The sequence below is a fragment of the Jatropha curcas genome, chromosome 3 (genome assembly GCF_041381405.1).
Source record: "Jatropha curcas cultivar XTBG-Jc1 chromosome 3, XTBG_Jcur_1.0, whole genome shotgun sequence".
Lineage (NCBI taxonomy): Eukaryota > Viridiplantae > Streptophyta > Magnoliopsida > Malpighiales > Euphorbiaceae > Jatropha > Jatropha curcas.
Window position 1 is genome coordinate 3,452,350 of NC_143153.1, and position 23,833 is coordinate 3,476,182.

Genomic DNA, 23,833 nt, shown 5'->3' on the forward strand with positions numbered 1-23,833 from the left:
CCTTTAAGACAGAATGTATATACAATAATACAAATAGCTCGATGAACTCCAGAAACTCTTTTTGGTCCGCAAACGTATTGTTGGTATATCCAGCCTCATTTTTTTAAAACATCTGTGGTGTAAATTTAATAGAAATTTAGTCTAGGACATGTCAAATAATAATAAATATTATTAATTATGATTATTGGAATTGAGATTGCTTATCACATTAACTAATTAATCTCCTAAGATCATAGACATAAAGATTCTCTCAGAGGTCGAAATTTTTTTGGTTTTCAGCTTTCTATTCTTGTCATAATACAACAAAAACACAGCTTAACATAACGGTTGTGTTATTATACCACCAAAGAATAGTGCCTTCAACCCCTCTCATTCAGTACTTTCATCTCCAATTTCTGCGCTAACCTCAAACAAATTCCATACCCAATTTTCTTTTCCTATTTTAGTCAATTAATTTCTGTACTAATCTTTTTTTAAAATCTTTGACATTAGTTTTAATTTTTAGGTTTTTGATTTAGCCTGGTGTTTTTGTTAACCAGGCTGCACCCTAAAACCTCATCCTCCTCTTCTTCTTCTTCTTCTTCCTCATCATGATACCCATTTAACATTAAATATATGTTATAATTCTATGTTAAGATTTTACTACTGGGAGGAAAAAAAGAAAACACATATAAAGAAAGATTATTATAAACACATATAAAGAAAGATTATTAAGCCTTTCTTCCCATCCTTTTTGTTTTCTTGATTGTGGCCTCTTTGTAGGGTTGGCTCATTTGATTGAATTCATTTCTTGAATTGTATTCAATCAAATCTTACTTGTTACCATATATGGTCTTCAACTGTATAATTAATTAATTAATTAATTAACTGCTACGTGCATTCCACATTCTTTGGAAGTTAATTAATTGTATTCTTTGGCTTGTGTTTCTTTCTTCCTGATTGAGTATATCCTTTTCTTCTAACCCATTTTAAAATTTTCTTTTAATTCTTTTGTTCAAAAAAGAACAAAAGAAGGAAAGGTTGTTGGAAAGAAGAAACAAAGTTGATTTCAATCTTTAAAAATGACTTGTTTTCCATGCTTTTCATCACAAGAAAAGAAAGCAGCCAAAAGGTCCAATAGCACCAAAAGATCAGAGTCTCACCGTCTTATCTCTCCTCGTAAAGAAAACAATATTGCATCACAGCCTTCCGGTAAGTATTTCTACTAATATCTTGAGGTCTGTTGTAGGGCTTGTTAAAGGTATATTCGAGCTCAGGCTTATGATTCTGAGTTATAAAATTCGAGCTTGACTCGTTTATTAAACAGGCTTAACAAGCAAGCTCCTTGTTAAACTTATTAAACAATTTTTTTAGAGCTAATCCTTGAGCAACTCATTTACTTCCCTGCATTGTGTTAAATCCAATCAAAACTAGCTTTACTAACTATTTATTTATTGTACAGATAATCCTAAAGCAAAGGCCCAAGTTGAACTTCACAAAACCAAGGACAACGCAAGTAATCATAATAACAGCAATGGCAACAAAGAAGGTGGCAATATCGCTGCACAAAGCTTCAATTTTCGTGAATTAGCAACTGCTACAAAGAATTTCAGACAGGAATGTCTACTCGGAGAAGGTGGGTTTGGAAGAGTTTACAAGGGAAAGCTTGAGAAAACCAACCAGATAGTGGCTGTGAAGCAACTTGACAGGAATGGATTGCAAGGAAATAGAGAATTCCTCGTTGAAGTGTTAATGTTGAGTCTCTTACACCATCAGAATCTCGTAAGTCTTATTGGGTACTGTGCTGATGGAGATCAAAGGCTTCTTGTTTACGAGTACATGGCAGCAGGATCTCTTGAAGACCATCTATTAGATCTTCCACCAAGACAAAAGCCATTAGATTGGTTCACAAGAATGAAAATAGCATTAGGTGCTGCTCAAGGGTTAGAATATTTGCATGATAAAGCAAATCCCCCTGTGATATATAGAGATCTAAAATCAGCAAATATTTTGCTGGATGAAGAATTTAATGCAAAATTGTCTGATTTTGGGCTGGCAAAGCTTGGCCCTGTGGGGGATAGGAGTCATGTTTCTTCAAGAGTTATGGGAACTTATGGTTATTGTGCCCCTGAATATCAGAGAACTGGCCAGTTAACTGTTAAATCAGATGTTTACAGTTTTGGAGTTGTTTTACTGGAGTTGATTACTGGAAGAAGAGTTATTGACACCGCCAAACCAACTCAGGAGCAAAATCTTGTCACCTGGGTAACTACAATCCTTTTTAATTATTAATTTCCCTTCTTTTTCTTGCATCATTAATTTTATATTAGAAGTTAAATCATTTGGTTAAATATTCTTGGTTTTTCTTTTAAAATATATAGGCACAACCAATGTTCAAGGAACCAAATAGATACCCAGAACTTGCAGACCCAGTTCTTGGTGGAGATTACCCAGTTAGAGCCTTAAATCAAGCAGTAGCAGTAGCAGCCATGTGTCTACAAGAAGAAGCTCCAGTTCGCCCCTTGATAAGCGATGTAGTGAGTGCTCTTACTGTTCTTGGAGCGGGTCCAGAAGCAGCTGTTTCTCATATGTCTTTCCCTTCTCCGTCATCTGAAACGGCAGCAGATGATGAAGAAGCTATGCTTGAACGTCAACGGGCAGTTGCAGAAGCCTTTGAATGGGGATCAAATTTAAAGAGTACAGCATAGCAGTCTGCAAGTATTACGTCCTTGTAATGTATTATCTATCTATCTTCGTGTTAATTCTGAAAAAGAATACATGTTGAAGAAGAAGATGTGATCACAGATGAAGAAAAAGAAGATGGAGGTACATGAAGAAATGTAAAAGGATGATCTTTGGAGACAAGCATGCATATATATAACTAAGATTGGCTTGATTTGCTTCAAATGTTTCTATTTGAATTACAGATGATGTGCAAAAATCAAGGAAAACAAGTTTTGGTCAATTTTCATTTGTTCTGCTTGTACTTGTGAGGCTCATTGATATTTCAGAAAAGGGCTAAAAAAAAAAAAAACAAGAAGTTTCAACTGACTACATGTGTTGTACGATATCTCTCTGTCATAAATGACACGTATAATTAAATTTGAATATTTAATTTCAATTAAGTATTTTTAAAAATTTTGTCATAAACTACAATTTCAATTTAATTTCAATTTATTTATGTCATAAATTAAGTAGCTAGATTTTTTTTGAAAATACTAAGTAGCCAAATTACAAATTTTTTTTATTGAGTAAGAGGCTAAATAACTCGAAATAATATTATTAACTACAAAACAGAAATAATCTTTTTATTAACTCATCAAATTGATAAAAACTCGAGATGATTTAAATTCAAAATCTTTTGCTCGTATTATAATATAAGAGAAAGAGAAATATCTTTTGTCGATGATGGATCATGGATCATGATTCAGCACTAGTTTTTAAACTAACTTTTAGCATTTTGACCAAATCAAAATTAACTCTGTTTCTATTAATTATAACGTTCGGTAACATAGTTTTCAGAGATTAATCAAACTTTTTATGAAACGCTTAGCATTTCACAAAGATTAATTAATTATTTTTTAAAAATCATACTCATTATTTTTTTTTCTTCAAATTCAACTAATTAAACAAGTAATATCATTTTTTGTCATTTTATGTTAAATAATTAATTGGAATTACTTTGGTGAAACGCTAGTTAAACATCTATCAACTACTGCTGCAAATAACAATTAATAAAACAGTTAATTCCAATTAATAGACCATAAATTATGTAAAATAAGGAAAGAGATTGTCCCTTGACAGCTCAAACAATATGCGTGGTAAGTTCTTGAGTATGTCTCTCAACTTAACGAGGCAAACAGTACTGGTTTTTTTTTTTTTTTTTTTTTTTTTTTTTTTTGTGTGATGAATTATTAGAACTCAAATTTTAGAGTAAAAGAAACTTTATTATTAGAAATTGATAATTATATTTTTATTGAAAATTTAGGAGTAGTTTGAAAAATTACATAAGAATATTCACACTTTTCTTAAATAAAAATTTCATAAAACCATAATTCTGTTTGAACCGATTTGGTTAAGAGAGTTTTAACTATTTTAGGAGGGAAAAGAATCAGTTAGCAACTGTATAAATCCGAACCAAAAACCATTTGTTTACTCCCATTAAAACCAACCAAAACTATACCAACCTGATCGGTTCGGGTCAGTTTTCCGGTTATCACTCACCCTAATGTTGACTCTGAAAAAAGCAGTGTCATCTATTATTGGGCTTTAAAGTATAAGGCCCAGCCCATGCCATGAGCGACAATTCCGGCTCTATAGATCAACCGCGACAACGATCCACACGCGTTTTGCAGCAGCCGAAAAACAAAAAAGAAGACCACAGCCAGTAAGCGAGGAAGATCCAGACAATCATTCTTGTCGCAGATAGATCTGGTTTGGTTACAGTGCAGTGCCTCCTCTCTACCGGCAAAGTTGGTTTCTGGTATGTAGGACAGATGCGAGTTCAATTTTTTTCCGATTCTTATTCTCTCTTTAAATGCAAAATTTTTTTCCAATTCAACGATGATGGTTATGTAATTAACAACATTATATTGGGTTCTGGGTTTAAGCCATCCTTATGCCTCTGTTTTGTTTCCAATATTTGTCGTTTTAGGTAAGGTTTTGGGTGCAAATGGGACATGGGTTCCGCAGTTTTAATTGACACGGTGTATGGCAAATTTTGAGTGGAATGGATATTTAAGCATTCTTGTAGGATTGAGGGCTTGTTTTGGTTCAATATTGGGTTTTGAAATATGCAAGCTAAAGCTTGGAGATGGATTTTAGGTTTGGTATACATAGTTGCGGTTGCAACTATCTGGATAGCTGCTAGTTTTGTGGTTCAATCAGTTGTTGATTCTGGGGTTTCACCATTTCTAATTACATACATTTGCAATTCATTGTTTGTGGTTTACATTCCCCTAGTTGAAATTGGGCGCTATTTGGAGGATACTTACGGTGGTTTATTTTTCTGGAGGAATAAAAAGAGTAGCCCTTTACAAGAACTGGGAGAGTCAGAGCAGCTCATTCTTCTGGAAGAGAGTGATTTAGGTGCACAAGCTGATGGGTTGGATTCATTTACTATCGTGGATGAGGGAGGAAACAGTCCTCATGGAGATGGTGTTGATTCAGAAGTGGAATCTATGTCATATGGAGTTGAAAGAACTTTACCTGTAGAGGCTAGTGAAGGAGTTGATGCCAAAAGACGATGGACACGTACTAGAGTCGCGAAGGTCAGCCTGCTAATCTGCCCATTTTGGTTTTTTGCCCAGTTGACTTTCAATCTATCATTGAAGTATACTACTGTGACGGTAAGCTATCTTTCAAATTTTTATTATACATGTGTCTATAGTTCGTCATATAGGTGCGACTAAGTCTTCTGCCTTGTTTTTGTGCAGTCAAATACCATTTTAAGCACTGCGTCCAGTCTTTTTACCTTTTTGGTCTCTTTGGCATTCTTGGGTGAAACATTCACTTGGGTGAAGCTTCTAAGTGTTCTTCTCTGCATGGCTGGAACTATAATTGTCAGCTTGGGTGACTCAAAAACCGGTTTAAGTGCAATTGCTTCAAACCCTCTTCTTGGAGACTTTCTTGCTCTCATCTCAGCAGGGTTTTACGCTGTGTATATTACACTTATTCGCATGAAATTACCTGATGATGATGATGGAAAAGATGGTCATGCCAGTATGGCACAGTTTCTTGGATATTTAGGGCTTTTCAACCTGTTCATTTTTCTTCCTGTTGCTCTTGTACTGAATTTCACCAAGTTAGAGCCTTTTAATATCCTTACCTGGAAGCAGTTTGGTCTAATTGTTGGCAAAGGTTTGTATTCTATTCATTCTTGCATGACAATGAAAGTTTCACAATGTTTAACTTTGTGCTTTTGTCTATGCCTTGAAATGCAGGATACATATTATGTTACTAGCGAAAGCTTTCTCAGTATTTTACTTAATGTTCCTTGAACAGAAACTGATGCATTATTGACATTATGGGCTGTTTATAATTGTACAACATGTAATATTTCCTGTGCACACAATTTTTTCTGTACTTCTATATCCGTTCTTTTTTTGTTTATGTTTCTAATATCTTTAGATAAGTGTAGTTTTTGTGATGTTGACATACTAAGCCATCTAATTCATCAATGAGCAAGAACATTTTTTTTGTATTCAATGGGATATCAGCCACTGTCATTGTTAGTCAGTGAGTTCAAGGATCCTCCCAAGAAATTATATCATTATTTATTAGTAGACCTCCAAAAGCAGATCATATGTTACTAGGCTTACCTGAAGATTTGATATGGGAAGTGCAGTAGTGGCTACTTGTGCCAAATCTATGTGTAAACTTGATGCAAAATTCACCATATTTGAACCAGAAGTATCTGACTATTCCATAGAATGCATCTCTGTTAGGATTATACAATATAGAAGTTAACTTGGAAATAAGTACTTTCTTTGAAGTATATAATGCAGCCTGATATAGGTTAATAATAAGTGATTAAAGCACCCTAGCAGTTAGTATCTTCACTAAATCCTGTTTCATAAATCATCATTTGTGTTTTATTATATAGAGTTTCATGCCTTTCACAACCAACAAAATGGCCAATCTGCATGACTACATTACCTTTCAATGAACTTGTATGATATAGTTGCCATCTTTGCAGTTTGTGATTCATATTTACACATTTGACTTTTGTGAAAAAACTCAGTGGTACATTTATTGTACTCTTTTAGAAAAAGAATCATAAGTAATTGCAGTATTGATAGATAGATAGATAGATAGATAGATCTCACTAATCCTCACATGGTTTGAAACTTGGCATGGTGAGGTGGTAACTGTCGTTAGTATGCATTTTACATTCTCCATATTGATGTTTAGTGCCAGCACATTCTCTGAAAGTAGTTTCTCAATGCATCAACCTTCTTCAAATTTGAAATTGACTCTGTCCTGCTGTACAAACTAGTTCTACAAATAACCTTTCTTGTATGCATAATCTGTTGCCTGCACGACGGAGGAAATTTCTCTTGGTCAGCTCTGCTGAACATCACTGTATGCATGGTTCTCTCACACGATTCTTTATGCACTGTTATCATACTTATCATTCTTTAAGAAAAATGAAAAAAAAAAAAAAAGGAATGCGATGTTGACCAGATGACAGCATTAGATCATCTTTCATTTCAGAGGAACATGTTATGCTAATCGGCTTCTGCAATGGGCATAATGCCATTATAACATATGACTGGTTTCCATCTTCCATATGTTTTTTTTTCTCTAATTGATAGAAGCAGAGGGTGGAATTACTATATCTTTTAGCCCTTGTTTATATTTTGCCCGAGTATGATGGTATGATATAAAATAATGTTGCATTATCTGTTCTGAGAAACACCTGCTTCTTTAAAAATTGGAATTCAACTTTAGTTTTTATTCCCTTCCTTTTGTGTCTTAAACAGGTTTATTAGATAATGTGCTGAGTGACTATTTATGGGCAAAGGCTGTTCTTTTGACAACCACCACAGTTGCAACAGCTGGTCTTACAATTCAGGTCCCCTTGGCAGCCATAGTGGATTCACTAACAGGCAATGCCCCAGGCATCATGGACTACCTTGGAGCCATAGCCGTGATGATTGGTTTTGCTGGAATCAACATTCCTTCTGATTCTTTTAGCCGGTCTGGAGAAGCGAGTATTGAATCGAAAAATCAAAATGTTAGGTCAACTCATCAAGATCAGTCATCAACCCCTCAAGGAACAGTAGGGATTTCCTAGCATAAACATACACTAATCTTTACAGTAAGTTACAAGCATAAATACATACCAGCCATAGTGTTTCTTGGAGTAGTTGAAAATGTAACATGGATCTTCTGATTCTTTAGCTTCAAAAAAGAAATTGCTCGCAGAGTGAAAAATGTATTATCTTTAAAGGGATGGGTACCCTGCCCCTTTTTCTCACAGCTCATTACTGTCAATTTGTATTTTTATTATTCTTTTAGTGTCATATACCAAATAAATATTATGATATTATTATTATTATTATTATTATATATACTATATACTAAAACTATTCCCGAATTACTGTTTATAATAAAAGTATCTATTACTTTGAGCTTGTATTTAGAAATTTGCACACTTATTAAGAACAGAAGAAACCTTCCTGACTGCCATAAAGTACAAGGTAGTCTCTGTTTGAGGAGACCTTAGACCAGCACCTCTCCTAAGTGCAATGGAAGTCATTGATCTAGTCCTAGGCATTTTTATCACCCATTGCCGCGTCCAGCCAAGTATGTTTTAAAGCTGCTTCATGCTTGCTATTTATATTTTATATTGTTTATTTCCCCCCTCCTGTTCTAATCAGCAGATGTGGGATAAATAGCTTAAAAACATATCTATATCTTGTTCGCAAAAATTTCGCACAAACATATCCAAGAGAAGAGGAAAAAGGATAGAGGTTTTGGGTTTAATTTCACATAAATATAACCACTCTCTGATATCCTCTGGTAAGGAGTGTTTCTGTAGCTGTTTTTGTTTTAATTTGTCTATTCACTGTTTCTACTGTTGAGTAATTGACACTTTGATCATTACTCTGTTTTGCAGTGAGCTTTGGTGTTTTTTAGAGTTCAATAGTCCTTATTTGGCACTAGAGAATTTTGTTAGTGACATTCGTTGTAATTTATTGTGGTTGTTAAATGGATTATTAAGTTTTGGCAGTTGTAGCTATACATTCTCTTGCTCCACCTGGGCTTAGATGACCATATTTCAAATGATCCTCTATTTAGTATTCCTTTTCCTCTTTTGAAAGGAAGGAAATCTTAAAAGATGCAAAAAGCAAATGAAAGACCATAGAATGCAAATCATTGAACAGATTTAGATTCTTGAACAGATTTAGGGTCTGAAGAAACCGAGTAACAGGCAATGTGCCATTCAGTTAGCATTTTAAAACACCAATGAGGTGGGGGGTTCCACAAATTCCAGACTACAGCCAATTTTAGGCTTACACTGGGAGCACATGTATACATCTGAATTCTGATCGCTTTAAAGAAAACACAATTTCTAATTTTGTTGCACTGTAAGATTTGTATTTCCATATCTTTGCATGACTCTCCTGGTTGCAAGAGCTGCAGCCTCACTTGCTCGCAATGTGCCTGTAGCCATGATTGCAGCAAATTCACGGCCTATCTCCTCCTGCACCTTATTCCGAGCATTGCCAAGAGGATCTCCTGCAACCCCATTGACTTCCGAAGGCTTGACTGCAGGAGGTACCAACGCCTTTGATGCCTTTGGCCCCTCAGACTTTGTATCTTCAGATTCCACTTTGTCATCAGCTGCTTTAACAGTTGTTTTTAAACCTGAGGGTTTATCAATAGCAGTTGTCGCAGGTGGTGAGGGCTGGGTCATCGAAGTAGGCCTGAATTGTGGGACTTGTGGAACAGCTCCAGCTCTCAATGTTGACTCCAGATTTTGTATCATGGGCACTACATATGAAAAGGTAGAAATTCGACAATCAGCCACCATACCAGATAGGTTGAGAAGACTGTTAAAAAGTGAAGTGTGCAAAGAATAAAGGTAGGTGAAAACTCACTTATAAGAGCACCCATTGGACTGTTCACAACTTCGTTAGGCAGCTGAATAATGTAGTCTGGGATAGTTGCACCAACCAAAAACTGTGCAACTTCATTGCTAAAGTTGTTACAATTGTGAGAAAGCAAACTGTATGTCTCAGCTGTATACCGCGGGCTAATTTCCTGCAAGTACATTTCAAATACATCCTGCGGTACATGTGTGACGCCCAAATCTACAACTTTAAGTGGTGTTCCATAAGGAGTTCTTCCAGCAGGATCATGCTGTATGCCTCCCCCAAAATAGTATTCATTACCATACACAACTACTCCTGTGTGCCTACCATGCAAAAGAACAAGTAAATCAGGCAGCAAAATAGAAAGGGGAAAAAAAAGGAACAGGAACTTATCAAATGTCCTAAAACTTTTTGATTTTATGCAAACGTTTCCTCGAAGAGAGGTTGGATAAAAAGCTGTATCCTTGTGACGTTATTTTAATACTACCTATCAATTTTCAATACATGCCACAGGAAAATTTCATTTCCATTTCAACAAAAAGGCACTAGAACTAAAACTAATCTCATGTATACTCTACATCTCCACTAATCACCAAAGCGACAAAAATTGGATAAAGAAAAAACACTGAACAATAGAATATAAGAAAATGCTTCCACGAGTCAAATTGGAATCAACATTAGTCCATCAAGATGATAGAAAGGAGGATTAATCCGCTGAACAGTCCACAGAGCTAATGAATATGTAGCAATACGAGTTGTACTTGCAGAATACTTTCATATTGTAACAATAAAACTAAGCTTATATTCATATTACATCATAAGATGGCACAAACGAAATATTCATTAACATATACATCTCATCATAGTTCAAAAACATTTTCTTTTTCTCAATGCAGATATAGTGACGTTATGCCTTAACTTCCTGCTGTACACTAAAATCTTACCAAATACCCTCAATAGCTTTTCCCAAAAACGTTGTTGAGAGATGACGTGCCAATCCTTGGCTGAGGTCATACACATTCAAGGTAACCTTGTGACCCTCCTGCCACCACCATTTTACACACATGAATAGAAATCCTAAGCATATTACAAATGCCGATGACAGATGGATTTTAATACTTTATAAAACAAACAAAAACAAAAGAATTCTATACCTCAGCCATCTTCCAATATGGAAACAAAAAGTTTGAGTCTTTACCACCGCAAAAGATGTCCTAACTAATGAAGTCTGTTTTGGGAGATCAAGATGTCACCTTCAAAACACAAATTCAAAATAAGCAAAAGCGCGCAACTTCAGTAAGTCAGCATAATAAATTGCGAGATCAACGAATAAGAGCCCAAGATTCTGCAATTCACACGGAAATTAAAATTTCTAGCAAAAATCAATCAAAGAAAAACAAACCTAACAAAATACACAATAAAATTAGAGAATTTTATTCAAGCTAATCAAACATTCACGAGCTTCCATTCCAAATAATACAGATCTAGATCAAATTCCATCCAAAAATGAAACAAAAACAACACATGGCCACAAAATCTGTCAAAGATCAAGACATTGACAACCCCCACATAATCCATAACGCTAAACGACCAAGATTCGCAGTTGAAAATTTAACAAAAAATAAAAAAGAAGAAACAAGAAGAAGAGAACTCACCTGAAAAGAAGAAAACCGGCGTCTCAGGCTTTGCACTTGCCAATTGTTTGTTTGCGCGGCCACAACCGAAATGAATTTATATTTATGGTTGGGGATCTGGGCCCCAAAGCTGTCCGCAACGACTTTTGCACCGCGGCCAGAAGTTTGGATCCCTCTATTCCTCTTCTATGACCTTCTAGAACACCCTAGCCAATCGTCTTATGACACGTGTGCTATTGGTTTAATTTCTCTTCATCGTCGGTGTCCCTTCTTAATCATTTTCGGTTCTTCGGTTAAAATAAGTTAACGCAGACTAATCACTAATCCAGCTTATTAAAACGCCTAGTTTGACAATAATTAATTAAATCTTTTTAAATTATTTAATATTTAACAATTAATCAAATATTTATTATTACAACAACTAATATAACTAGCAACTCAAATAAAAAAAATACTAATATAACTAATAACTAATATTACAAATAAAACATTATTGTTTTGTTATTTAAAGTTATGTAATCATTATTTTAAATTTTTACACTAAATTTTCAATTTTTTTTTACAGAACTTTTTTATGATCAAAGTAAAATTAATGGACTATAAAATTAATTGCCTTCGAAGGCGAGCCGAATTAGTCAAATTTATTGTAGACCATTAAACGAGCCTAGACACCTCGTAAAAATATTAAAAAAATTTTAATTTGAATCTTTTTATAAAACATTACAATAAAAATAATTTATTTTTTTACTAAAATATGTTACTGGAACTTCATGAAAGTAAAAACCCTTTTTTTTCTTTAGAAAATTCGATTTCTTTTATTGAACAATGCAATTTTTTTAAAACATTATTGTAGATTCTTAAAATTTTTTTATTAAATTTCTCTTAAAATTTAATTTTGTAATGAAAAAATTTAAGTATAGAAAAGAATAAAAGGTTATACATTGGAAAAATGAAAGATTTAAGAAATACATTGGAAAAAAAAAAACAGATTATTTGGAATTTATACATCACCTATGTTTAAAAATTATTTAGCCATCAACAAGGAATTGATTAAGATGATAAGCGAACTCAAATCCTGTAAGGATAAAATATAAGTTCGATCCCAGAAAACGAAAGGGCAAAAAACTTTTACACTTTATAACTTGAAAGGATTATACCTCAAGGGGGAAAAAAAAAAAGATTTCTCTAGCCAATCAGGTGTGGATTAATTAGTCTTTTGATTAGTGTTAAGAGTGAAAAATTTTGAGTTTGAGTCATTTTAACTATAAAAGTTTTCGCTATTTAGTGAGTGAAAGAGAGCTAGCGTAGAATTTATTAAAAATGGAAGTGCCCTTGAATTGTTTATTATTGAATAAATATTTTATTTTCCTCGATCCCTTTCTTTTTAAGTAATTGATCTCAAATATAGATTTCCAAAATATAAAATTGAGTATGATATTTTTAACGCTAATAAAAAATGTTTGGAAGTAAATTTGAAATTCGAATTATGTTTAGAAGAAAACACGTTTGGAGACAATCATGTAACTAGATTAGTTCTTGTAATAATAGCTATCTGATTAATTGCTAAATATTAAATAACTTAAAGAATTTAATAATTATTGTCAAACTAAATATCAGACATTCTTGTAATAACAATTATCGAATTAATTGTTAAATATTCAATAGCTTAAAATTTTTAAATAATATATTTTAATTTTAGTTTCATTTAAAAGGATATGAATTTTTTTATTTCATTAAAAAGATCAGGACCTATATTAGCTTAAAAATTTTAAATAATATATTTTAACTTTATTTTTATTCAAAAAAATATGATTTTATTTCATTAAAAAGATCAACAACTATATTAGCTAAAGTTTTATATATAGTCTATACGCTTATTTGTAATTGTTGATATTATTATTAATGAATTTTATTTTCAAAAAAATTTAAATAATTATTCACGTTTCACAAAATATTTTCTCTTCAATCTCTAAATACTAATATAAAGATTGTATTAACTAAATACTTTCACAGAATATTTTCCCCATACATTTTCTTTTCTTTTTACTACTAACTAAAAGTATTTTCAGCATATTATATTAAGATAATATCCCGCTCGTATTTACTTCATCTACGAGAACTGAATCATTTGGTAACCATTAATTTTTTATTCAAATTATATTTGGTAAAAATCAAACTTAAATTTCATATCTGCATACAAATTTTCAGTACTTCATATATTTAAACCATTTTTTTACTAAATTAACTATACATTTGTGTTGACTTTCTCCCTTTTTCTTTATTGCTTCAATTTTCACCCTACTTTACATATTTGAACATAGTAAACCTAAATTAAAAATCAGCAAGCTTTTGTTGCTGGGATGTCACATGATATTAAATTGGACAGATTGCAAGATAATGTCCTAAAGGGAATAATTTAATACCCAAAATTTGTAAATTTTGACGAAACCAAAGTAATTGGAAGTTGACGTAAATAACAAGACTCTATATAGAGAAAGGGAAGACAATGAAATCAAAAATTTCCCAACTTCACACTCCATTAGCCCGATTTCTACTAAATGCTAATGCGTGAGCCTATTTATGTCTCCCCTGACATAGCTTGCGTCCTACGTGAATTCAGCGCATGACACGAAGACACTCCCGAGCGTCACGGACGTTCCTTCACAAATATTTTATCGTTAAACCTCGAACGTTTCTTTGTAAAAAAACAAACCTCAAACACTTGTCTACTTATCTTTTTTAATAAATCTCAATTTGCCTTTTTTTTTTTTTCCTAGTATTTAGGGAAAAATACTTAAAACTGAGTTTATTATCCGGTTGTACATGTATTGTCAATGAGTTATATCTTAGTGTACCTTAATTTGTATTTTGAGTTTAAAAATAATAAATAATTTGTTCAAAAATTAATTTTTTGTATAATTTACTCTTCAAATCAAATATAATTAAAAAACTATACAAATAACAATAAATATTTTTAAAACTAAATACAATTAAATATTTTTCTTATTCTATAATTTTTTTAAATCAAATGTTTTGATTAATTATTTTGTAAATCAAAGACAAGATGAAGTAATTTTTTAAAATTATTATTATATATTAAAATAATTTTTTCTTTCCTAATTTCTAACTTTTTATATACTTTTTATTAGGTAAAAGTATTAAAAATTAAAAATTTAGTGCAAATTTAAGAGATAAATTATATAAAAAATTTATTTTTTTGGCAAAATTATATATTACTTCTAATTTTATAGGACAAATTGAATTTCATTCATTTATTTTCCTACCGTGGTGTTTTGATGATATGATAGTTATCAAAATGCCCAAACTATTCTAACCGATTCGAACTAACTTAAAATTATTTTTAAATTATTAATACTATAGTAAATAATTTATGCAATGATTAATACTATAGTAAACATTTAATATAGCATTATTTTCCTTATTAACTAGATAAATGGAGAAGTTTAATTTATTTCTCTTAAACCGTTTAATATTGAATGAAACCGCTTTTAAAAGTTTAGTTTGATTTTTAATTTTTTCAGACCACCACTTTAGATTTGATTATATTATTACTTCAAATTAAATCGACCAACCCACAAACAGTTGTATTTACCCGTTTATAACTATTAATTAGTCTTTCTATTTATAAATATAAGTCATTTTAAAAATATTAAAAAATAATTAATGTTTTTTAAATTTTATTTTAATTATTTCTATAATTTCCTAAAACAATCTTTAGACAAATTAATAATACGAAATAAAGAGTATTTATTTAAATTAATAAATATTTTATTATAATTTAAGAAAATTAATTATTTTATTAATCTTTTTAAGAAAAATATTTTATTAATTATTGTGCGAAAATCTTAGTCATTTATACTTATGGATGGAAAAAATAGATTCATATGCATTTAAAATCAAGTAATATTTAAATGAAATTCTTCCAATAATAATAGTTTGAAATTGTAACTACCTTAACCGTAAAGGTAAATTCAATTAAAAATGTAGTAGTTTACAGTTAATTCAAAATTTTATTTGGAAATACGATGCTGTCTCTCAGACCCAACGTGTTAGGTAAACCTCGAACACATATTCACTCCTCAACTCCAGTCCACATCCGCCAAAACGCATAATCCTCAACTCGCGCGTGTGCATGAATTGAGCTGTCTCCCTTCACATGCAAACTCGTTCGATACTTAATCGGTCGACAGGGCCGTGACCTACCGAGCCTATTAAAAATCCAAAGCTTGCTTTACCGAACCTAACTCCAAACCGTAAGCTTATATATATACTAACCATGAAAACGACAACAATGTAGCATCATAGCGAGTTTTCCGCGAATGTCACTCCATGCTCACGATTCGGTTCTGCTTTTTATCTCCCGCTGTTAAAGCTCGAACAGTTCTACTTCACTTACACTCAAAGAGAATCTTCAATTGCTCAAAATTTGTCTCAGCTACGTCAATTTAAGAATCTTGATTCTTTTAAACTCATACGAACTGTATGGAATTCTTAGTTCCCTAGCGAAATTTTTGTTTCCATGGTTGAATTATGTGTTTCTTTTGCCAACTTTGAATTTTCGTTTGGTTGATTTTCTTGAATTTAGGGTTTTTCATGTGGAGATCTTGTGAGATTATGTTATAGTTGAACCTTTGCATTTCCAGAGCCATAATTTTGAACTTGGCAAAGCTAATTTTGCTGTTTTGGAAATTGAGGTAAGATTATGTGTTATAAGCTTGATTTTCTTTATAGTGTTTGTTCTCATTATTCTTCTTCTTTATTTGCTTTTTGGTTTTAAATGGCTTGAATTATTGTTACTTTATAGAAGAGATCTGAAGTAGTGATGCTTTTTCTTGCAGATAAGAGCTGTGATCATTTGTAATTCTTTAGTCCTTGTTGCAAAAGAGAAATATGGGGCAGAATAATTGGGAAGCTGATAAGATGTATGTGCTCTGTTAATAATTTTTGTTTTGTCGTCTGAGTTTTAGTTGATTCGGTGTTTCAAGTTTTTTTCATGCTTTTTTAGTGTTGTTAGGTAAATTATTGTAGTGATATTTTCTCTTTTCTTGGTATAGGCTTGATGTGTATATTCATGATTATTTGTTGAAGAGAAAATTGCATAATTCTGCAAAAGCTTTTATGACTGAAGGGAAGGTGGCCACAGATCCAGTAGGTAATGTTGTTGGCTAGTTGAGTAATTTAATTTAATTTTTTTTAATGCATAACTAGGTTGTTTATGTAATGGCAAACACACTAGGTTGTTTTTGGGCTATTCACATTGTTTTAGTTAATCAGTGTATGCAAAATGAAAACCTTATTAGGGAAAATTAGAGGATGAGTATGATTCTTGCTTTACCTGAACTTTCTGAATGCACGTATTGAGCTTTATTGCTAAGTTATAATTTGTGTGCAGCAATTGATGCACCTGGAGGATTTCTATTTGAATGGTGGTCTGTCTTTTGGGACATTTTTATTGCAAGGACAAATGAGAAACATTCTGAGGCTGCTGCAGCTTATATAGAGGTGTCTTAGTGGTCCATTTTTCTTTTTCTATTTGGTGTTTTCTTGGTTAGAGAAGGTGACCTATGTGCTTTCACTTTCACTTTCATCATTTTGATTATATACAATTTACACGGAAAATAGGCACAGCAAATCAAGGTCAGGGAGCAGCAACAGCAACTGCAAATGCAGCAGTTGCAACTAATGCAACATCGCAATGCTCAGCTGCAACGAAGGGACCCTAATCATCCAGCTCTTGCTGGTTCTATAAATGCTATGAACTCGGAAGGAATGATGGGGCAGCCATCAGCTAGTGTTTTGGCAATGAAGATGTATGAAGAACGCATTAAACACCCTCATTCTATGGACTCAGAGACAGCGCCGGCTCTAATTGATGCTAATAGGATGGCGCTTTTCAAGTCAGCAACAAGTCATCAGAGGTATAATTATATGCATTCTTGACCTCTAATTTTACAGTCATTCAGCCCAGTTGGATTGGATAATCAATTTCTTGAGTCCTTGTGGATTCAGCCAGCTGGTACAGGGTAATTCTGGGAACATGTCAGCAGCTTTGCAGCAGATCCAAGCGCGGACTTCTTTGACAACTGTAACTACTTGGACCAGCCTCTGCTTTAATTTTGCTAGTTCCTGCTCTTGTTCCATTTCTGTTCATTTAGAATGTCCATTCCACCAGTTGTGACCTGTTTCACACATGGAGTTTATAGGACATCAAAAGTGAAGTTAACTTGGGCCCAACTCAGAAAAATTTGCCCATGGACCCTTCATCCATTTATGGACAAGCAATTCTACAATCAAAATCTGGACTAGGTGGTGCAGGTAATGGTGGAAGAGATTGCCATATGAAATGTTTGTCATCATTTCTTGAGTACAGCACACATGTTTTTTTTTATCCTTCTACAGATAATACGGTTTTGGAAAGAAAAATTGAAAATTAATGTTAATGTCATGTATTGAGTACTGAGAGATAGCATCGCAATCGAGTAAATGTTGGCATGTTGCAATGTGAGATAATTCAGTAACCTTAAATTTACATTTAGGATTTTCTGGCTTGGTTGGTATATTTTATGGGTTAGTTAATACAATGTTAAGTTCCAAATGTGTTATTACTATACATATCTTTTCTCTTTTGAAGTTATTATCCATAAGGTGGTTGTGTCCATATCCATTATAGATGGATGCTACTCAGTTGAGTTCATTTTAGAATTTAAAAATGTGAACACTGAAAAGTAAATATCCTGTCCAAGCACGTGCGCGCACAGAGATTTATTTAGCATTCTGTTCCCGTTTCTGCCGCATTGAATTTTTAATGACATGCTAGGTTCTTCACTGGACATAGTTAAATACCCTGCTTAACAATCTTGGTTGGAAATGATTGCTCTTTGCAAATTAAACGGAAAAAATGATTTTCTTTCTTCATTCAGGATTGAATCAAGGTGTAACTGGTCTTCCATTGAAGGGTTGGCCCTTAACTGTAAGTTGCATTTGGTTTTTCTTATGCTGGATATTCCATGTATCTTTTATTTGCATATGTCCATGTTTATGACTGCAAAATACACCTAAATGCTACAGGGAATTGATCAATTAAGGCCAGGCTTGGGTGTACAGATGCAGAAACCTAACCTGCAGACCCAAAATCAGTTTCTTTTGGCTTCACAACAACAGCAGGTCCTGGCACAAGCTCAAGCTCAGAGTAGCGTTGGAAATTCAAATAATTTTGGAGACATGGACCCACGACGGCTAAGTCAGTTGCCTAGGAGTAGCTTGATCACTAAAGATGTTCAATCCACTAGAAATGATGGATCAATATGCTCTCCTGTGCAATCAAGCTCACCAAAGGTTCAGATATCTTCCCAAATAACCCAAATAACCACACACACACACACACACACACACACAAAAACACACTTCTTTTTATCAGCTTAATTGTTTGAATGTATTAAATTTTAGACTTTATATGCCCCTTATAAAATTGATTATTAATGGAAATTTTCTAAACAATTGCATTTAGTTAAAGACAACCAATTAATTATGTAATTCATAATTCTTGATAAGGAAAAATTATTTATTGAAAAATTGAAAATAGTTTTGGAAATTAAATGATGACTTTATTTATTCTCTCTCCAATTTGTATGATTAATTAGGGAAAAGAAACGATAAGATCTGATGCATTATGTCTGTCAAATAGATTATTTTTTTAATGGTTATTTTATGTACACAACAACATTCTCGATAATAAGGAAAATTCATTACTGAGCCACCAACTTTCAATTCATGCTAATAGTTGAAACGTATGGTACCTTTTTTATCCTGGCTGATTAAGCTGTGATAAGACAATGAGAGATAGAGGCTATGCATTTTTGTGTTTGGATTTCTCCTGCCTTCATGTTTTGTACATATATTCAGATGCAAAGACCAACATATAAATCATCTCATGTTAAAGGAAAGTCGAACTTTTTTAATCCCTTCTTCATTCCCAGTAAAATAGAAAGTTTTACTATTGTTTCTTTCAAAGAGGAAGATGAAGCCTGCTTTATTTTTAATTTCTTTTCTCCATTCTATTTGGTGTTTTGTTCCTGTGCTCCTGTTGTGGGATGGGTTGTGAAGGGAAAATGCCATCCAAATAGAAGCAAACTATTGATTGTGTTCATGTAATGCATCTCCATCAATGATTGTTATTCTTATAATCACATTTATATTGCAATAATAAGTATGAACTTTCGTTCTACATGTTATGTCTCTGATTTTCTGAGTTATTAAGAATGCATCTCTAAAATCTTTTTGGAACTTGCTCTGGCTTCCTTTCCTGTGAATATCAATTAAGGACTTGAGAATCTTTAATCAGTCCTAAATGCCATATTACTGAGTATTTGGTGCATGTTAACCAGATGAAGATGGCCCAGATGCAGCATTCTTCATCTCAACAACAGGACCAATTACAACAGCAACAACAACAGTTGCAACAGGTTGTTCTTATTTTGTTCACGATGAACTTGAATCTCAGCTTATGACCTGACATGAATGTATTTGCAAGGGCAGTACAATTTTCTCTGAAGTTATGTGCATTCTGGATAACCCACATTAAAATGCATTATGCTAATAATTCTTTAGTGGGTGGCTACAGAGTAACAGAAAAAGGAAGCAACACTCTTCTTCCGGAGCTGCTAACAGCACTGGTACAGGGAATACTGTGGGTCCTTCGCCCAGTTCTCCTCCATCAACACACACCCCTGGTGATAATTTGCAGCATGGTGTGTCAAAAGGCTTGATGATATATGGTCCAGAGGGGACAGGAGGTCTTGCATCCTCTTCTAGCATGCTGGTAAAAAAGTGGTGTGAAGAATTAGGAAATTATATAACAGACACTTTATTAACTTTCAATTCTGAATTATGAGCATGCAGTCTCCAATTTTCACAAATATATGGAATCTCTGGTTCTTTCGTGATACATTAATGATTGTGTGCTAATATCAATCTATCAGATTTTATTTTCTAGCATATTATCACAACTTTGTTGTTTTAAAAAGAATTTCTTCCAATGTAACTACATTTTGAATGCTTTGAAGTGTAGAAATGCATAAAAAATAAGCATGATCGTGCTTCTGAGGGCAATCATTTGTCTTGTGCAGGAAGACATGGACCGCTTTGGAGATATTGCTGCCCTGGATGATAATATGGAACAGTTTCTTCCTCATGATGGAGGGGATGGAAGGGATTTATATGGAACGCTGAAGCAAAGTTCCACTGAGCACCAAAAGGAATCTACTAAAGGTAATCAAATCCGCCATGGCATCATCCTCTTGTGTCTTTATGAAGTTGGAATGACATTCACTTTATACTTGATTTACAATCACGCTATCAATTGCAGGTTTTACTTTTGGTGAGGTTGGTTGCATACGGACAAGAAATAGTATGGTCACTTGCTGTCATTTTTCTTCAGATGGAAAATTGCTAGCCAGTGCTGGACATGACAAGAAGGTATAATGTGTAATATTACAGATGGTAAATCCATGCTTGAAAACATATTTTCCCAAACGGACAATTGGTTCATTCAGTTATTGCTCATAATAGTGTCCGTTAAGAATTATAGACAGTGTGGCCTAAAATCCCAAGTGCATAGAGCCAACTTGGGAAGCACAAGCAGCAACTCCTGCTGTTAACAAATTTCATTAAACCAATGTTCCTTGCCACTGTGGGTCTCTGCATTTATGACAAGAGTTACTCTCGTTCTTTAAGCATCTAATTGTCTGCTTTGCACGGTCATGTATCGGTTTGAACTAATAAGCAACATGTGGCTCTGTTACCTTCATCAGCATATGAGCAGAGTATAAACAAGAAGTTGAAAAATGTAATATGAACTGAAGCTAAATATCATATAAGTTACTGTTTGCTGTATGCATTAGATTGTCCTGTGGAACATGGATACCCTACAGACGGAGACAACTCCTGAAGAGCACAAATTGATTATCACAGATGTTCGTTTCAGACCGAATTCGTCTCAGTTAGCCACAGCATCAGTTGACAAATCTGTGCGATTATGGGATGCAGCCAATGTGAGTATCTTTCTCTGTATTGTTCATAAATCCAGTTGAGTCCTGAAGGCTTTAGGTTCAACTGAGCATTCATGACATCTTTAGTTGTAAATTGGCATTTAGTTCATTTCTTTTGCTTGCTGTGCTTTCAGTTTTCTGCCAATGATTCATAATCCATACCATAAGTTGTTCTGTGCCGTAATTCCTAATATAATGTTTTATTCTTTTATGTTTGTCTCACAGCCAAGCTATAGCGTACAAGCATATACAGGGCAGATGCCTGTCATGTCCCTGGACTTTCATCCTAAGAAAACTGACCTTTTCTGTTTTAGTGACAACGAAAAGGAAGTTCGCTATTTTACTATAAATCCATTTTCCTGCACTCGCATTTCTAAGGTTTGTTATTTAGCATTATTGTCCTTTATTCATTCTTTGTTGGGTCTTTCAGTTCTTCTAGTAAGCTGCATTGAATCACTGTTCTGGTTCAATCTTTTGCTCAGGGAGGTGCTGCACAAGTGAGATTTCAACCAAGAATTGGACATTTATTGGCAGCAGCATCGGATAAAGTGGTGTCCATATTTGATGTCGAAACTGATAGGCAAACTCATTCATTCCAGGTACACCATTTGAAATGATGGACTGTTAGTAATTCTGGCCAAGTTCAGGCAGTTGGTACACTGATATTAAAATAAGAAAATGTATGAAGAGTAGCTTTCAGAAAATAAACTTTTGTTGACTGTTGATGTCCATAATGGTTCCTCATATTATTTATAGGGCCATTCTGAAATGGTGAACTACATATGCTGGGATGCAACTGGGGATATTTTGGCATCTGTAAGTCAGAACTCGGTGAAGATATGGTCTTTGGCCTCAGGGGAGTGCTTTCAGGAGCTTAGTTCTAATGGAAATCAGTTCCATTCTTGTGTTTTCCATCCAAGTTACTCAACCCTCCTGGTGATAGGAGGAATCTCGGTAGGTCCTCCTTTCTTGGATTACTCTATAAACTGGTATAGACAAAGTTTTGTAATGTCTTGCTGGTGATTATTCATAGTAGACATGATTATGCGTGTTAAGGCATGTCTTTCATGGTTTATGCATGGCTCCTATTTTTGATATCGACAGTTGTTTGATATTTTTACTTCACTGATCATTGCTACCTGAACATCTCATGGAAATGGATTGCTTGTGGACTAGGATATTTGAGTTAGATATCTATTATAAAGTTTCTTTGAAGCTGAGGTCTTTGGTGCAATTTTTCAATATATTTATCATCTGTAACACACACAAAAGGACAAATATGGAATACTTTTGAAATGATTAGAGTACAACCAAATATTATAATGTGAAATTAGTAAACTGATGTAAATTTTTTATTTTTCTACTTTCCTATCTGTGTTTATTTTCTGGCTGTTGGCATAACTACTGACTCCAGGGTATAAATTATATTTTTCTTAGAGATACATGTAATTGTTGGAAAAGAAAAAACAAAACCTGCTTCACACACAATTTGGTTCATATACAACATGGCAAGGAGTTCACTTTGGTGCTTTGGCATTTCTTGGTATGATCATATTCATAGGATAAACATAATATTCTCCTCACTTGAATTGAATGGATTCATGATTCAGGTTTTTCTCCATTTTGCGCCAGCATCATAGCAAGTCTCCACCCAGATGCATCGCAATGAGTTCAGACTCATAATTCCTGTTAAATGCTGCCTTTCTAAACTAATTGATTTGATATTTTTAATTGTGGCTGTAGTCCTTGGAGCTATGGAACATAGCTGAGAATAAGAGTATGACAATTGCAGCTCATGAGAACATAATCTCAGCCTTGGCACAGTCCCCCATCACCGGAATGGTGGCTTCTGCAAGTCATGACAGCTCTGTTAAACTATGGAAATAGAAGTCCCGATAAGGCATTAGCTTCGCAGAAATCTATGGAGCAAGCAATGGAATATTGGTTAGATCAGCTGCACAATTTTTTTTTTTTCTTTTGGAGTTATTGTTTACCCTACATAAATGTATTAGTTGCTAAATAGGTAATTTGTAGTGCATTTTTTTTGTGATTCTATTTGGTTGAAGGTTCTGAGAATCAAGAAGCAGGTGTAGCAGCTTGTTTGGCGGAAGATTTCATGGTAGATTCCTAATTGGCAATAGATCATGTGTACAGAAATCCAGTTCTGATAGATACTGTTTGAGCTTCTTTTTTTTTTTTTTTTTTTTTTTTTTTTTTTTTTTTTTCAATTCCTTTATATAGTATTTACTTATATTTTAGATTCTTAAATTGTTTGGCCTGCATGCTAGAAGTGCGTGCTAACCAAAAATGCTTCAAAAGTAAACCTCTAAGATGGCCAGAGACATAGGATGTAAGTTTTAGATTTTCGCGGCTAATGGAAGAAAATGCAGTGAGAATGAAAAAGAAGCATGAAATGGAACTCTTAACAGAAAGTTTATTAGAGCCATGCTAAATGATCTAAGTTGCGCCTGACACAATCTTTTATATTTATTTTATTATTCATGCTTTAATTTATAATTTAATTGTAATTACTAATTTGAGATATGATTTA

The 23,833-nt window shown here is 33.5% G+C and overlaps 4 protein-coding genes across 9 annotated transcripts; 3 read left to right on the plus strand and 1 right to left on the minus strand.

Annotated features, from left to right (window-relative positions):
- Positions 1-500: 500 nt before the first annotated feature.
- LOC105644938 (Protein kinase superfamily protein) lies at positions 501-2,944 on the plus strand. 2 transcript variants are annotated; one of them, XM_012230448.4, is made up of 3 exons: positions 502-1,191; positions 1,442-2,244; positions 2,361-2,944. In XM_012230448.4, the coding sequence occupies exons 1-3, from the start codon at positions 1,062-1,064 to the stop codon at positions 2,685-2,687; spliced, it is 1,260 nt and encodes a 419-aa protein (XP_012085838.1). In that variant the 5' UTR covers positions 502-1,061; the 3' UTR covers positions 2,688-2,944. The 2 variants fall into 2 exon arrangements, with proteins under 2 accessions (XP_089575225.1, XP_012085838.1); XM_089719099.1 differs by lacking the exon at positions 2,361-2,944 and having other exon boundaries at positions 501-1,191; positions 1,442-2,271.
- A 1,365-nt stretch (positions 2,945-4,309) lies between these two features.
- LOC105644403 (EamA-like transporter family) lies at positions 4,310-8,038 on the plus strand. 2 transcript variants are annotated; one of them, XM_012229732.4, is made up of 4 exons: positions 4,310-4,462; positions 4,634-5,327; positions 5,415-5,838; positions 7,464-8,038. In XM_012229732.4, exons 2-4 carry the CDS (start codon positions 4,773-4,775, stop codon positions 7,775-7,777), a joined length of 1,293 nt encoding a protein of 430 aa, XP_012085122.1. In that variant the 5' UTR covers positions 4,310-4,462; positions 4,634-4,772; the 3' UTR covers positions 7,778-8,038. The 2 variants fall into 2 exon arrangements, with proteins under 2 accessions (XP_012085122.1, XP_089575224.1); XM_089719098.1 differs by lacking the exon at positions 4,310-4,462 and having other exon boundaries at positions 4,469-5,327.
- An 812-nt stretch (positions 8,039-8,850) lies between these two features.
- On the minus strand, positions 8,851-11,388 carry LOC105644402 (PPPDE putative thiol peptidase family protein). Its single transcript, XM_012229731.4, has 5 exons — positions 11,237-11,388; positions 10,736-10,834; positions 10,526-10,623; positions 9,588-9,904; positions 8,851-9,480 (listed from the first exon to the last, which is right to left on the minus strand). The coding sequence occupies exons 2-5, from the start codon at positions 10,742-10,744 to the stop codon at positions 9,059-9,061; spliced, it is 846 nt and encodes a 281-aa protein (XP_012085121.1). The 5' UTR covers positions 10,745-10,834; positions 11,237-11,388; the 3' UTR covers positions 8,851-9,058.
- Positions 11,389-15,512: 4,124 nt separating this feature from the next.
- On the plus strand, positions 15,513-23,728 carry LOC105644400 (transcriptional corepressor LEUNIG_HOMOLOG). 4 transcript variants are annotated; one of them, XR_016320064.1, is made up of 20 exons: positions 15,515-15,716; positions 15,822-15,930; positions 16,075-16,158; positions 16,291-16,388; positions 16,629-16,738; positions 16,859-17,154; positions 17,246-17,321; positions 17,440-17,551; positions 18,157-18,206; positions 18,305-18,571; positions 19,621-19,698; positions 19,857-20,054; positions 20,362-20,503; positions 20,601-20,710; positions 21,136-21,285; positions 21,508-21,660; positions 21,765-21,881; positions 22,039-22,236; positions 23,026-23,226; positions 23,349-23,728. XR_016320064.1 is itself a non-coding variant. In XM_020683328.3 (19 exons), exons 3-19 carry the CDS (start codon positions 16,127-16,129, stop codon positions 22,920-22,922), a joined length of 2,217 nt encoding a protein of 738 aa, XP_020538987.1. In that variant the 5' UTR covers positions 15,513-15,716; positions 15,822-15,930; positions 16,075-16,126; the 3' UTR covers positions 22,923-23,033. The 4 variants fall into 4 exon arrangements, 2 of the variants coding, with proteins under 2 accessions (XP_020538987.1, XP_089575223.1); XM_020683328.3 differs by lacking the exon at positions 23,349-23,728 and having other exon boundaries at positions 15,513-15,716; positions 22,893-23,033; XM_089719097.1 differs by having other exon boundaries at positions 15,514-15,716; positions 23,026-23,452.
- The last annotated feature ends 105 nt before the right edge of the window (positions 23,729-23,833 follow it).